We start from the raw sequence: 13,042 nt of genomic DNA on the forward strand, positions 1-13,042 counted from the left end.
GGCATACATTCCATATGTTAGTGGTATAATTGATATTCAAAGTAAATATTAATACGTATTAAGCCTTATAAACACTGGCGGGGCTATGTGTTATCAAAATAGGCCATGGCCCGCCCAGCCCAGAGAAAATACAGTATATGATTGAAGTAACCTGGGCTATGAGGACAAACAATAGTGGCCTTCCTTTGAACCGGCCGTCCATCTTTGACTACATAGCTCCACCACTGCTACCCCTAAAAAAAGCTCCTTATAAACCCAGAGGAAAGGAGTAGCATTCACAACAGAAATTCTATCGAGACTCCAATTTATCCTACCCCCTTCGATCCAAATTAATTGACGCTCACTTAGTACAACTTCGATCAGAGGGGATACCACAAATCCCTGATTTTGTATAACCCCAACCCCAACTCCACTAATCTTTCTATCTTCTTCCACGTGGGAGCTGCAATGTGGACCATGCATGTCAGGTTTGTCCTAGAAATTGTGGTTGCTTGGGAAATTTTCCAAAAGTTGTGGCTTTGTGTTAGGAGCTAGGGTTCTGCCCGGTCTTGGCCGTAGGCAGTAGGGGAAGGAGGGGGCTGGGCGTGGCGATGAGCGGCCGCGCCGACGGCTGGGCGCCATCGCGGGAGAGGAGGATGGCGGCGGCAGCGCAAGAGGCAGGGGGCGGCTAGGGTTCCGGCTCCTCTGGGAGCCGGGCAATAGAGATAATCTTCTTATTGCTTAATTCCAAAAGGAGTCTTACAGCCTATATTTATAACCTAGATAACTTGCAGAAGAATTAACCTAAGATAACTTGCATAAGAATTAACCTAAGATAACTTGTGGGCTAAGATTGCCCAGCGGGCCTAGCTAAACCGGCCATAACACTTCTCCCCGCCTGCACAAACAGCTCGTCCTCGAGCTGTAAGGTGGGGAAGCGCTTGCGGAACTCCTGGAGGCGATCAACCAGCGTCAAACACCTTCTCGACAGTTGGGGGTGTCCTCCGGAATGTAGTCTGCAACCTCCAGGTAGAAGAGTCGCGGGCAGGCATGGCCAGGCGTGTAGGGTTCGTCGCAGTTGAAGCATAACCCTTGGCGACGACGCTCGAGCAGTTCGGCTGATGTGAGCCAGCGGAACTACCGCGCCGCGGTCGCGATGAGGGGTGTCGCAGAAGCCTGCGCAGGCCGACCCTGCACGGAATCCGGCCCGGGTAGCAACCCGGCGGTCCGAGACGGTGATTCCTGCTGGATGGCCACCACGCGGCGCTCGAACGCGCGGGCGTAGTACATGGTCGTCTGAAGGTCTTGTGGCCCCTTCATCTCGACGTCCACGCGGATGTGCTCGGGAAGGCCGCCGACGAAGAGCTCCGCCCGCTGTAAGGCCGTCACACCAGGCACGTGGCATGCTAGTGCCTGGAAGCGATCGGCGAAATCCTGCACCGTGGAGGTGAACGGTAGGCGGCCCAACTCGGCCAAGCGGCTCCCGCGTACCGGTGGTCCAAATCGAAGAAGACATAGCTCGCGGAAGTGATCCCACGGTGGCATGTCGCCCTCGTCCTGCTCGAGGGCGTAGTACCATGTCTGGGCGGCCCCGCGGAGATGGTAGGAAGCCAGCCAAGTGCGCTTCGACGCGGGCGTGCGCTATCCATGGAAGAACTGGTCACACTAGTTGAGCCAGTTAAGCGGGTCGTCCGAACCGTCGTACGTGGCGAAGTCGATCTTTGCGAACCGGGGCGGCTGCTGGTGTGGCGCGCCCTGGCCCACTGCCTCGGCGGTACGGAGGGCTGATGACGGAGCTCGGTCCAGGGTGGAAGGGCCGACGTAGTCCCCTATGGCTCCCGACGCCTCGGGCTGCAACTGGAACCCTGACGGCGGCCGGGCCTCCGTGGAAGCTGACGGCGGCCCGTGGAGCCAGCCAGGAAGTGGCGACGGTGACGAAGGGAAACGGACCTCCTGGATCGGAAGGCCGCTCGGCGAGGACCGGCCCAGGCTAGGGTTGGGTGGGGGCGGTGGTGGAACCTACACCGTTGCCGCCGGGAGGGATGGTGCGGTGAGGGACGGCGCAGGCGGCGGGGCCCAGGTCGGCCACTACGGTCCCTGGGTGGTGGCGGGCGGCGCGGTTGGCGCCGCGAACGGCGTCGGCCACTGCGGCCAAGGCGGCGTCGAAGCCGCTGGTGGGGAAAGCGCCGGGTAGCCGTCGATGGTGGCCGCCGGTACTGAGTACCATGGCAGCGCCTGCTGGCCCGCGGACGCGGCCGGATGAAGCGGTGGAGGCGGCCCGTACGGGCCCGCCAAGTAGAGGCGGATGCCCTGGACCGCGACGACCAGGTCGTTGAGCACGCCGGCCATGGCCTCCGGTGTGAACTGCGGCGGCGCTGGGGGAGGCGACGGCGGTGGTTGCTGGAGGGGGGTTTGTGGCTGGCCCTAGCCCGGCGTGGTGCCGAGTGCGGGGGAGATTGGCGCCGATAGGGAGGCCGTGGTGCCCGGCGACGCAGCGGCGGCGTTGGTGGAATTGGTGGCAGCGGCGGTGGGGGAGGCGTTGGGCAGCGGCGGCTGCGGTGGCGGCGGGTTTGGAGGCGGTGAAGACATGGTCGAAACCCGGGTACCTGATACCAAGGTGTTAGGAGCTAGGGTTCTGCCCGGTCTTGGCCGTAGGCAGTAGGGGAAGGAGGGGGCTGGGCATGGCGATGAGCGGTCGCGCCGGCGGCTGGGCGCCGTCGCGGGAGAGGAGGATGGCGGCGGTGGCGCAAGAGGCAGGGGGCGGCTAGGGTTCCGGCTCCTCTAGGAGCCGGGCAATAGAGATAATCTTCTTATTGCTTAATTCCAAAAGGAGTCTTACAGCCTATATTTATAATCTAGATAATTTGCAGAAGAATTAACCTAAGATAACTTGCATAAGAATTAACCTAAGATAACTTGTGGGCTAAGATTGCCCGGTGAGCCTAGCTAAACCGGCCATAACACTTTGTGTGACAGTGTGAGGTTGGCCTATTTTTTGTGACTACAGTTTTGTGACTACAGTTGAATGAGAAAGAGGATCATGGGCTCAGAGACTATGCCACACGCTCTAAGAATCACTGCAATGGGCACCAACTGGACTAAGAATTGTTCTTACAAATATAAATGAATGATCTATGTCATTGCCCATCAGATGAAAATAATGCATCAGGTACATTATGCTTGCAACAAGAAGCATCCAGATCATATAAGCAATTGGACCAGGCCAGAGAAGAAGTCAAAAGAATGGTAATATACACTTTGCACTAAACTGACTTGTTACAATCATTGTACATAATTATTTAATATGCTTTTATTTAATCTTTTGTACGCTCCACGACTATCATCACTGTCATCTCCTCGAATCGATATTTCGATATTTCTGTGATTGCGTCTTCAAGAGCCATGCAAATCAGGCTGAAATCCTTCGAAGTTTACAACGCACGCACACAAACAGATATGAACTCCATTTGGAATCTTCCCAACAAATCAAAACTTCCCTGTAGAAGGAGTTCAAAATAAACACATCGGGCATAATGTCAGATACAAACTGAAGTTGTAGACATTCTATATAATTGAGATAACGTAATTTCCCGCCTCTTTCTAAGTATTGTAATCTCTGATGACTTACTAGTTACAGTTCAAATCAATGTCCCCATGTTTCCTGCCTCTTGGTAGCAAATATGATGTTCTTGATACTGCAACAACTTTGCAAACTGAAAATAGTCATAAAATCTAACGTGTTAGCATTCCAAATAGAAGTCAGTAATAACGGTCATGACGTTGGACAGAGACTACCTGAGATGCTTTGAGATCAAGCTCATCCCATTCAAAAGATGGATTTGTACCTTCGACAATCCCGGCACCGGCATAAACTAAAGTGCTATATCCCTGGACAAGACAGCTAGGTGACTTATGCTTCTAAATTAGGATAGGTTAAGAAGGATAAGGTTTACACAAATATTGATGACATGTGTTTTATTTACTTTTCCAAGTAGCGCTGATCTAATCCCAACAGCAAACTCACTTTCAGCTCCACCAAACCAACCAACAGGTCCAGCATACATTCCACGGTCGAAAATTTCTGCAACAACATCAGAAAATAGCATTCAGAGATCACCATCAATAGGTTGCATATGTTAGTTTACAGATAACATTTTACCCAGAATACAAGCACACACCATAATCTCGTATGAATTGGCGCGCTTCTTCAGTGGGCAAACCACAAACAGCTGGGCTTGGATGAAGAGCATTTAGGATGTCAAACTGCAATACCAGAACAAAGTATCAATAGTCTATTATATGAACACTAGTTGATGTCTGCAATAATCCAAGGCAAAAGAAAATTCAAATGATCCCTACATATCCAAGTGACAGAGAATATTTCAATCATAGATTACCTCGTCGTCCTCATTTCTTAATCTTGCAGCTAATTGAGCTGACAAATGTTGTACTCTTGGAAGTTTCCGAAGGGCCTTGCTGGGATTGACAACAACCTCATCACAGATCATCTGCAGATTAGATCAGATCCACTGGTTCAGCAAAAATTGCAGTAACCATATTTTGTTTTCTGAAAAGCATTACTACTGAGTACCAAGAGCAAAGCAAACTATTCCACGATCATATCTGAAATTGGACTGTGAAACTTAACTTGCCTCAAGCTTCTTCTTTATGCTGTCCCGTACAATAGTAAATTCAGTGTCCTCTTTGATGCTGCAAGAATTATTTGCATTACTGACCAGTCTGGTCTTCGTACAAGGTGCCGATATCACCGTAAAATTTCAGAAATATGTCAATCTTATGATTCCAAGCACAAAGAGGGGAAACAAACCTTAGAAGCAATTCCTGGCCAATTTGAAAATCATCAGCCCTTGTTTTCCCTCTTGCTCGCGTGCCGGCTAAAGCCTCGCTGGAAATGTTCAAGTATTTCCGGTGAAATAGTTGCTCTGGCTATTCAGAATGTTTGGATGAAATTAGCAATAGTTAGAACAGAGTTATGTAACAATGCTAGAGCAAATATACAGATAAACAATGCACAAGGCATAAAAAAGACCTATCTCTAAACAGGATTCTGACTATACATGATATGAAAGAAGGTCGGGTAAATCAGGAAGAAAGGAAAGTGCATCACAGAAGACATACACTATTTCCAACAAATGCAGGAGCATCAGGTGGCTGTATGCAGAACTGGTAGGCATTCTGGCCCTCAACCTGTATACACAAGAGTCGCGGAATGATCTTTTTGTAAACAACGAGGGGAGGGGACAACAATACAACATACCTTCAGACAAGCTAACAGCTCCAGAGGGTCGATGCAAGTATCAGTGATGTACCTGCTGCACCTTGCCAACACAACCTGTGGAAAATATTTCAATGGCAAGTTCAAAATATGTGGTGAACAAAAATGGAAAACAAGTATTTTCTTAACTAACTGGAAAATTCTAGCATTGACAAAAATATCAGATTTGACCAAACCTCTCTGTACTCGCAAAAGGACAGGTAAAAAAAATTGCTTGCTAATTCGGTTTACCTTGACTAATTCGGTTTGGCTCCCTTTGATCATCCGAAGAGCTTGAGTAACAGCAAGATCCCAGGACGCCTTGGTGGGGACATGATTGAGATTTACGATGGCGGTTTGTAGGATGGACCTGTTCACCTTAACTGAACAGGGTGATATCTGCATAGAAGCTCAAATTAGTGGTTGCTAAGTTACTATCTTGCACATGACAATACAGAAAAATAAAATGTCATGCCTTGTGCAATGTTGATTGGAGCTCGTCCACAGCGCTCTGCCATGTCCAAGAAAGCGAGTCGTCCCACGCAATCGTCGTCGCCAGAACCGAGCCCTCCTCGAGCTCGCTGAACTCAACCTGCAATGCAGTACACTTTTACATTGCACACACTTGAAAAGAAGCAGCCAGTACACATGCACATTGCATTCATCATGCAGAATGAAACTGTCACCAGTTGCGGATCGACTTACTTGTGGAACAACGAAGTAGAATGCGCCGTAGTCTTCCCATTCGACCGAGGCGTCGCTCGACGCGTCGAAACGGATGGCGCCGTAGGCGCGGATCAGCGGGCAATCCCTTGAAAGAAATCTTCACGGGCAAAGAAGAGGAGGAACAGCATCGTCAACGCACTCTAAGCCAAGCTTTACCACAGTTCATTCAATTCAAAAAAACATACTACTAGCTCATCGAGTAGGTAGTGAGTTTTTGCGTACCTCTTGATGGCTCGCCAGTCGCGGAGGGAGAAGGGGTCCGTGCCGCGGAAGAAGACCGCCGACCCCACGCCGGCGACGCTAACCGGCTGCTCCCACTGCTCCTTGTGGCCGCCGTTGCCGTTGCTGCTGCGGCTGCCCACGGCGACGGCCGGCGTGTCCGGCAGGGGCGCCCGGGCGGAGAAGAAGCAGCGGAGCAGGGAGCTCTGCCTCTGCGCGTGCAGCCACTCGATGGCGTCCCCTCGCTGCCGAATAGGCACCTGCGTGCGCATTTTATCCAGATAGAACGATCAAACGCAGTTCCACACCACACGCGCCATTGACGAGGGACATGTGCTTTGGCTTTGCTACCTCGATGCGGATGATGCCGGAGGAGGACGCCGGCGGGTCGGCGTTGAGCGCGGCGACGGCGGCCCTGAGCTGCCCGACGGCCTCCTGCGGCGCCGACGCTGCCGGCAGGGCCCGCGTCTCGTGCATGGTCACCACGCCCCGGTCGCCGACACCTGCCGCGCAGCCGTTCATAGACAGGGAGCACGACGGCCTGACCCACCTGCTCCCATCGCGAGCGAGGAGACGACGTACGAGCCCCTTGGACGCCGGGCGGGAGGAGAGGAGGCGACCGGAGTAGAGCGACGACGACGACGGCGACGGCGACATTGCTGAGGATGTGATCTCGAGCGAGACACTATCTAGTACCCCACGCACGTAGACGCCGATGCATGTTTCGTCGCGAGGGAAACGAGAGGAGATAAGAGACGATTCTCATGGGGATAAGTGGCAGAAGCGTAAATCTGCTTCCGCCACGTGGCCAGCCGATAAGCCGCACGCTTGCACGACGCTTTTCAACGTGGCCAACCAGTCAGCCGTTCATCCCAGTTATAGATTGTATATTATTGCCGGATCGAGGGCTCAACTCAGGCAACAATCATTATCTTCTCCCTTGGAAAGTAGGCTACACCACAGCAAGTTAAAAAATTGACGAATGCTGAATCAAGTTCAGAATTTTCAGAGCTTGAATTATTACTGCGAGTGTGGCTCAACGGACAGGCACTACACCGAGCAAAGACAAAATTCCTCAGGAATGAAACACGGCAGTTCTTCAAATCTAACAGACTGCAACAACGCGCCCAAGGGCGTGTGAAGTATTGTCAACCCGCCCCGATTTCATCCGAAACCGAGGAACACCCCTGACTGAGAGCTTAGAGAAGGGGGGCTTGATTCCGCAATCAAGGCTTGAGAGCAATAGCAATGCCGACCTTCGAGCTCTTCTCGATGGCCTTGGTGTCCACCTCCGCCGAGATGGTGCACAGCGACTTTGGCATGAACTCGTGCTGGATCAGCGCGCTGGCCTTGCCAGAGTTGTTGATCCGGGCCTTCACAAGGGTGAGCGGGTCCAGGGTATGCTGGGTGCCGAAGGTGAGGCTGTTCTCGTTGCTTGAGAAGCTGTGGGTCAGCTCTGCCCCAACAGCTGTGCCGGATTTCTCCACAATGTGGTAATAGGATGCAGTCAGGCTGTCTCCCTTGTTGTTCCTGCAAGAATATTTCAATTCAAATCGTTAGTGGGAACTAGCCAACGGTGCACCGAGAGTTGATGTTAGTTCCTCGTGCATCAGCTTGTATACATTTTGATTCTTCTGAGGATGCTAAAGGAGGTCCATGTTTAACTACCAAACATACACGATAAAAATCAGAACAAGAGCTTGTTTAATTGGTTTGGTTTAAAGAATCTAACAGCTCACAACATGTATTCTTCGAGGGGCACTGATCAATATTAGCTACTCCCTCCGTTCCAAATTACTTGTCGCAGAAATGGATGTATCTAGAACTAAAATACATCTAGATACATCCATTTCTGCGACGAGTAATTCGGAACGGAGGGAGTAGTTGAGAAAGGATATGTCTGATTTGAAGAAGAAAAAAAACAAATAAAAGGACACAGCAACTGCTTGCTAGGTCAGCTTTATTTGTGGTTGCAATGATACAAGAGTTTGTTAGCAACATGTTGCAACTACCAAGCAATTGGTAGATGATAAAGAATGACCTAATATAACACAAAAAGACCTTGGAAAGTTATATTTTAGCTATTTGTATACTGTCTCAACTGAACAATAACTTGCTAGGTGAGATAGGACAAATAGTGATTAACATATACTCTAAGAGCGTTTAGATCACGTACCTATGAAGATGTCACAAGGATCAAATAAGCTAAGATTGGCAAAGTAATACTTGTGAATCCTAATTTACATAGATAGATCTTGAAAACTCACAGGTTCAGGGATGCGATAAGATCCTGGTTAGTGTAGCTAAGTGCAGCATTGTATTTGGTGAAATTCTTGGTGGCTGTATCAAGCGACACATCAGCACCAAGAGCTAGAGCACTAGTTCCGAACGCGCCGGAGAGGTTGACTACAGGATTGGCAGTCAAGCCAATGCTTGCATTAATACCAGCATAATCATGCAAGTACTGGAGCTCAACCTGCAAACAAAGAACGAATCAAACATAAGCAACAACCAATTAAGAAACCATTACATTGAGGGTTAGGATACCACCTTTCCAGATTTCTGATCAGGAACAGCAAAGCTCAAGATGGTCTTCAGCCCTGGTGCTGCAAGATCGTCAGCGGTAATTGTAGTAATGACCTGCCCAAGAGAACAAAGCAGTCAGTACTAAAAGCTGGAAATACAACAGAACAATTATAATGTTTGACGAGGGAGAGAGAGACATACATTCGATGCTGAGTTGGCCTTCACATCTACAGTGATGTTTTTGTTCTTGATCTGTGATTGGATCTCACCGAGTATAAGATCAGCCTTCTTTGTACTGGTAGCAGTAATTGCCTGCATGGAGAAATTCAAAGAAAAGGTTGACAATAGAACTTATATCATAGGTACCACACCGTTACCATAGCAATGTCAACATAGCAGCAGTTGTCACAAGAAAAAAGTAATATCAAGAGAACGCTAGGATATGTACAGCACTGCACCGGTGACACTATCATATTTCACTGTGATGGCACTTTACACAAAGATTCTGTTCTAAGAATGGGGTGGCATCCACTAAAATGCTAATTTGAAGAAATATATCATTTGTTGAAGATATTGACAACAGCATAAATCCAGTTGCATCAGACTCCAGATCTATATCTTATTTTATTTTTTATGGAAAAAAAATTCAGAACCCACACATCCCCCAGCCAAACCAAAATAAGGAAACGACAGAATAAAGTAGAATAGCTTTTGGAACATTGGATTAGCCCATTTCTTTTGGTCTAACAAATGACATGATTAACAATGACAGAAAATCCCCACCTACAGCCCCAGAAAACACAGTACAACAATCCTTAAATATTGTTGTGATTGTAATTACTCGCAAGATAGCTACCTCAATAAGACAGTAATACAGCTATTGTTCTCCAGTCTCCAGCCCTATGTTGATGACTTGGTAGGGTCTGCCGATGTGCCCTAGTTATTAAGCGTAAATTCTATGACAAATTATTGGGATACAACTCCCCGATGAATTCAGGACAATGGCAAGGCTAGCACATTGAGTTCCATCCCATTCTCCCGAAGTCCTAACCAACAGAATCAATTCCTCTATCAGCCCAAATGCAACCCACAACAAATCAGCAAAAGCCATAAGCAGCAAAACCTATCTAAAAACCCTCGCGCTACCCAGAGCCAGAGGTCGTCAAACCACTGCCCAGCGATCAATCACTCGGATCACACGGAACGACAATAAACCGCGCGAACAGATCAGGAAACCCAATAATCTCCTGGAGCCCGGATCAGACCGCGTCCCTTTCTCGCACGACGCGACCTGGCAAAACGGAGCAGGAAGAGACAAGATGTAGGGGAGCACTTACGGCGCCATTGGCGGTGTAGGTGGTGAGGGTGAACTTGTGGTCGGTCTGGTAGTCCCTGTACAGTAGATCTGCAGCGAGCGAGCAAGCACAACAATCAGCATATCTCACGGGAGGAATCTAGCTCGGAGAAGAAGAAAATCCCACGAACGCGGGTCGGGCGGGAGGGGCGGAGGATCGGGCGCTCACCCTTGGCCTTCTTGCCGATCCCGGAGTAGAGGCCTGGGCCGCCCATCTCCGCCGGTGAGCTGGGATGCGCCTGCGCCGCTGGAGCTGCGTGGGTTTGTGGAGGGTGGGGGGAGGCGGCGGATAGGTGGTGGAGGGGAGGGAAGGAGCGGGGAGGGGGGAATAAAGGCGGAGAAATTCTACGGCGCACCAGGCGATGGCGAGAGCGGCTGCGGCTGCGCGTGGGCCCTCATAAAACCCTAGCTTAATGTTTTGTTTTTCTCGCCCATTTTCGGGTTTCCACACGACTCATGCGATATTTTTTTTGACATTCTGGTTTAGAAGACATTGTTTTTATCACATCTTTCTTGTGCTATGCTCATGCAATCATGTTTTGGTAAAATCATGTTTTGAAAAAACAACATATATGCAGGTTTTTTACAACAACAAAAAAACGTATATACATGCTTGGTTTTGCATATTTTGCGTATAGTTTAATTCATGTGCAATTTGAGATAAAAACACACACACACACACAAGTGGACATGTGATGTCCTGCTAAGGCTGCTATATGTGTTGCTTGTGTTGTGTCCTTAGTATTTTATTGGTTTCTCAAAGTTGCATACATTATGTGGAGTCCTTCGGAATGCATAGAGAATCAAAAGGGTTTATTCTTTTCCAATCATGTGGCCTAAATAATATGTCTTTTTTTTGCGGATGTAAATAACATGTCTTTTGTGGAATTTTTTTCCCCTAGTTCATCAAGAGGTACTTGATCGGGTCAACATGTATAATTCACATGACATCCCCCAAAGTGCTACTTTTTTATTGATCTTGTCTATTTGGGTACTACTTTAGATTCTTTCTAACCGATGTTGGATTGATTAAGGGCATCTTCAAGGCGGACCCGCAACCATCCGAACCGCGTTGTCCGGACAGCGGAAAATCATCCAATGCCGACCTGTATCGGTACGCGGAGCGGTCTGGACGCGATTTCTCCCGCAAACCGGAGACAAACGTGGGGGGGGTGCGGGAGTCCGAACCGATCTCACGCCCTTTTCTGACCACCCTAGTCCACCCAAACCCCTTCTCTCGCGCCCGCGCGCGTTCCCGCTGCGCACCAGCTACCTGCATTCATGCCGATGTAGAGCGGCCGCTCCCCAGTGAAGAGAGGACGTGACGTCTCACTGGTGTTGGCATTGAAGCAGCTCACCGGCCGAGGGCGTCGCCCTTGACGCGCATCCAGTGTCCACGCCTATTCAATGCCGGAGATGTGTGACTAGATGGGACGGGACGAATATCTACCACGCCCCTTCAATGCCCCGTTCGTCCGCATGCCGCCATTAAGCAGGCTCGCCGACCAAGAAACCCACTTCAGTGTCCCGCATAGATGTCTAGCCTCACTGAAATCCGCTAAGGGCAGCCACACCTGACTATCTCCACAACACAACACATCTGCTCCACATCCTCCTCCTTTCCTCCACATCCGCCATGACCGCCAGCGGGAAAGCACTATGGGGCAGACTGTCGTAGGAGATGAAGCACGTGGTGTCCGCCCTTGTCGCTGTCTGGCATAGCCGCCATGCCAGGCGGATGGAGGCCAACTTGACGTCCAGCTCGCCCAAGGTCTCTAACGACGAGGACGACACCACGATGGAGACAGGCTCCAACGACTCCGCCCCGGCTCCCGCGCCTCCTGTGCACGCTGGCTTCACCATGGAGCAGGCGCATGCACACTAAAACACCACCATGGCGGAGGTGCAGCATGCGTCGGTGCCTCTGTCGGTGTTCCAGTAGGCGCGGGAGGAACAAAGGTACAACCTATTCCTCCTGGAGCAATATCGGCTGGTGGAAGGCCAGATCTATGGTAAGCACGCAAGCGAGGAGGCCATGGCCGCGGCAAAGCCCAACTTCATGGCAAAGCACATGCCATATACGATGTCATCCGCGCTCAAGCTATCGCTCGCTAGGAAGCGGCCACCATGGAGGTGCAGCTGCAGGCGATCGCAGAGAGAGAACAACGCCAGTTGCGCCTCCTACACGCTGCCGACGAACCATTAGTCGGCCCGGTGGGAGGAAGACAACACTGGCGCCACCATTTCCATCGTGGACCTCACATCCACCGGCGACGGAGAGGTTGCGAACTCCTCCGAGGATGAGTAGGCCATAGGAGGTGGTGGTGCCTTGTGTCCCATGTGGGCCGGTCCGTCTACCGTGTTCTACTCTTCCTTGCCGGAGACCGCATCTTCACTTCACCGGTCTTATCACTGGTGCTTATGGAGACGGCAGATGAAGGACGACACGGGCTTGAACGTCGGGCATCGCCGCAGTAGGATAGGTTTTGGGGGCGGGTCTTTTATTTTGTTCTAAATGTTCAAAATGTAATGAAATCTGTTGTGTTTGTATGAAATCTGTCATGTTTGTATGAAATCCGGTTGTGTTTGCATGAATTTCATCCGGTTTGTTGAAAAAAGTTTGAAATGTATGCGGCTAACATTGGATGGCGTCCTCCCACATACGTGTCCGCGGACTGGTCCCCCTGTCCACAGACGGATGTGAGAGGAAATTTGTGTGTTGCCGTTGGAGATGCACTAAGCGGGTCGAATACTTACCATCTCTACTTTTTGTTGAAGTATACATTCGGAAGTTGCAAGAAAAATTCAAGAGAAATGAATTTTCAATGATTTGTTTGTTTACGTCTCGCGTCCCCCTTCGCTATGGCTGCCAGTCAATGATACGTCTCCAACGTATCTATAATTTTTGATTGTTCCATGCTGTTTTATTATCAACCTTGGATGTTTTATAATCATTTTATATC

The 13,042-nt window shown here is 49.9% G+C and overlaps 2 protein-coding genes across 4 annotated transcripts; both read right to left on the reverse strand.

The window, feature by feature from the left end:
- Positions 1 to 2,935: 2,935 nt before the first annotated feature.
- Positions 2,936 to 6,938, reverse strand: LOC123103578 (isochorismate synthase 2, chloroplastic-like). Of its 3 annotated transcripts, none has more exons than NR_175979.1 (15): positions 6,551 to 6,930; positions 6,203 to 6,459; positions 5,960 to 6,077; positions 5,730 to 5,846; positions 5,507 to 5,653; positions 5,258 to 5,332; positions 5,119 to 5,187; positions 4,808 to 4,922; positions 4,632 to 4,689; positions 4,377 to 4,487; positions 4,158 to 4,242; positions 3,963 to 4,060; positions 3,775 to 3,867; positions 3,608 to 3,692; positions 2,936 to 3,476 (listed from the first exon to the last, which is right to left on the reverse strand). NR_175979.1 is itself a non-coding variant. In NM_001405972.1 (15 exons), exons 1-14 carry the CDS (start codon positions 6,854 to 6,856, stop codon positions 3,618 to 3,620), a joined length of 1,728 nt encoding a protein of 575 aa, NP_001392901.1. In that variant the 5' UTR covers positions 6,857 to 6,930; the 3' UTR covers positions 2,936 to 3,476; positions 3,608 to 3,617. The 3 variants fall into 3 exon arrangements, 1 of the variants encoding a protein (NP_001392901.1); NM_001405972.1 differs by having other exon boundaries at positions 4,808 to 4,926; XR_006449866.1 differs by having other exon boundaries at positions 3,100 to 3,476; positions 3,775 to 3,880; positions 4,808 to 4,926; positions 6,551 to 6,938.
- Positions 6,939 to 6,945: 7 nt separating this feature from the next.
- On the reverse strand, positions 6,946 to 10,413 carry LOC123103579 (mitochondrial outer membrane porin-like). Its single transcript, NM_001405971.1, has 6 exons — positions 10,249 to 10,413; positions 10,063 to 10,130; positions 8,927 to 9,037; positions 8,750 to 8,839; positions 8,467 to 8,675; positions 6,946 to 7,729 (listed from the first exon to the last, which is right to left on the reverse strand). The coding sequence occupies exons 1-6, from the start codon at positions 10,292 to 10,294 to the stop codon at positions 7,426 to 7,428; spliced, it is 828 nt and encodes a 275-aa protein (NP_001392900.1). The 5' UTR covers positions 10,295 to 10,413; the 3' UTR covers positions 6,946 to 7,425.
- Positions 10,414 to 13,042: the final 2,629 nt, after the last annotated feature.

This window comes from Triticum aestivum, chromosome 5A (genome assembly GCF_018294505.1).
Source record: "Triticum aestivum cultivar Chinese Spring chromosome 5A, IWGSC CS RefSeq v2.1, whole genome shotgun sequence".
NCBI classification, from domain to species: Eukaryota; Viridiplantae; Streptophyta; class Magnoliopsida; order Poales; family Poaceae; genus Triticum; species Triticum aestivum.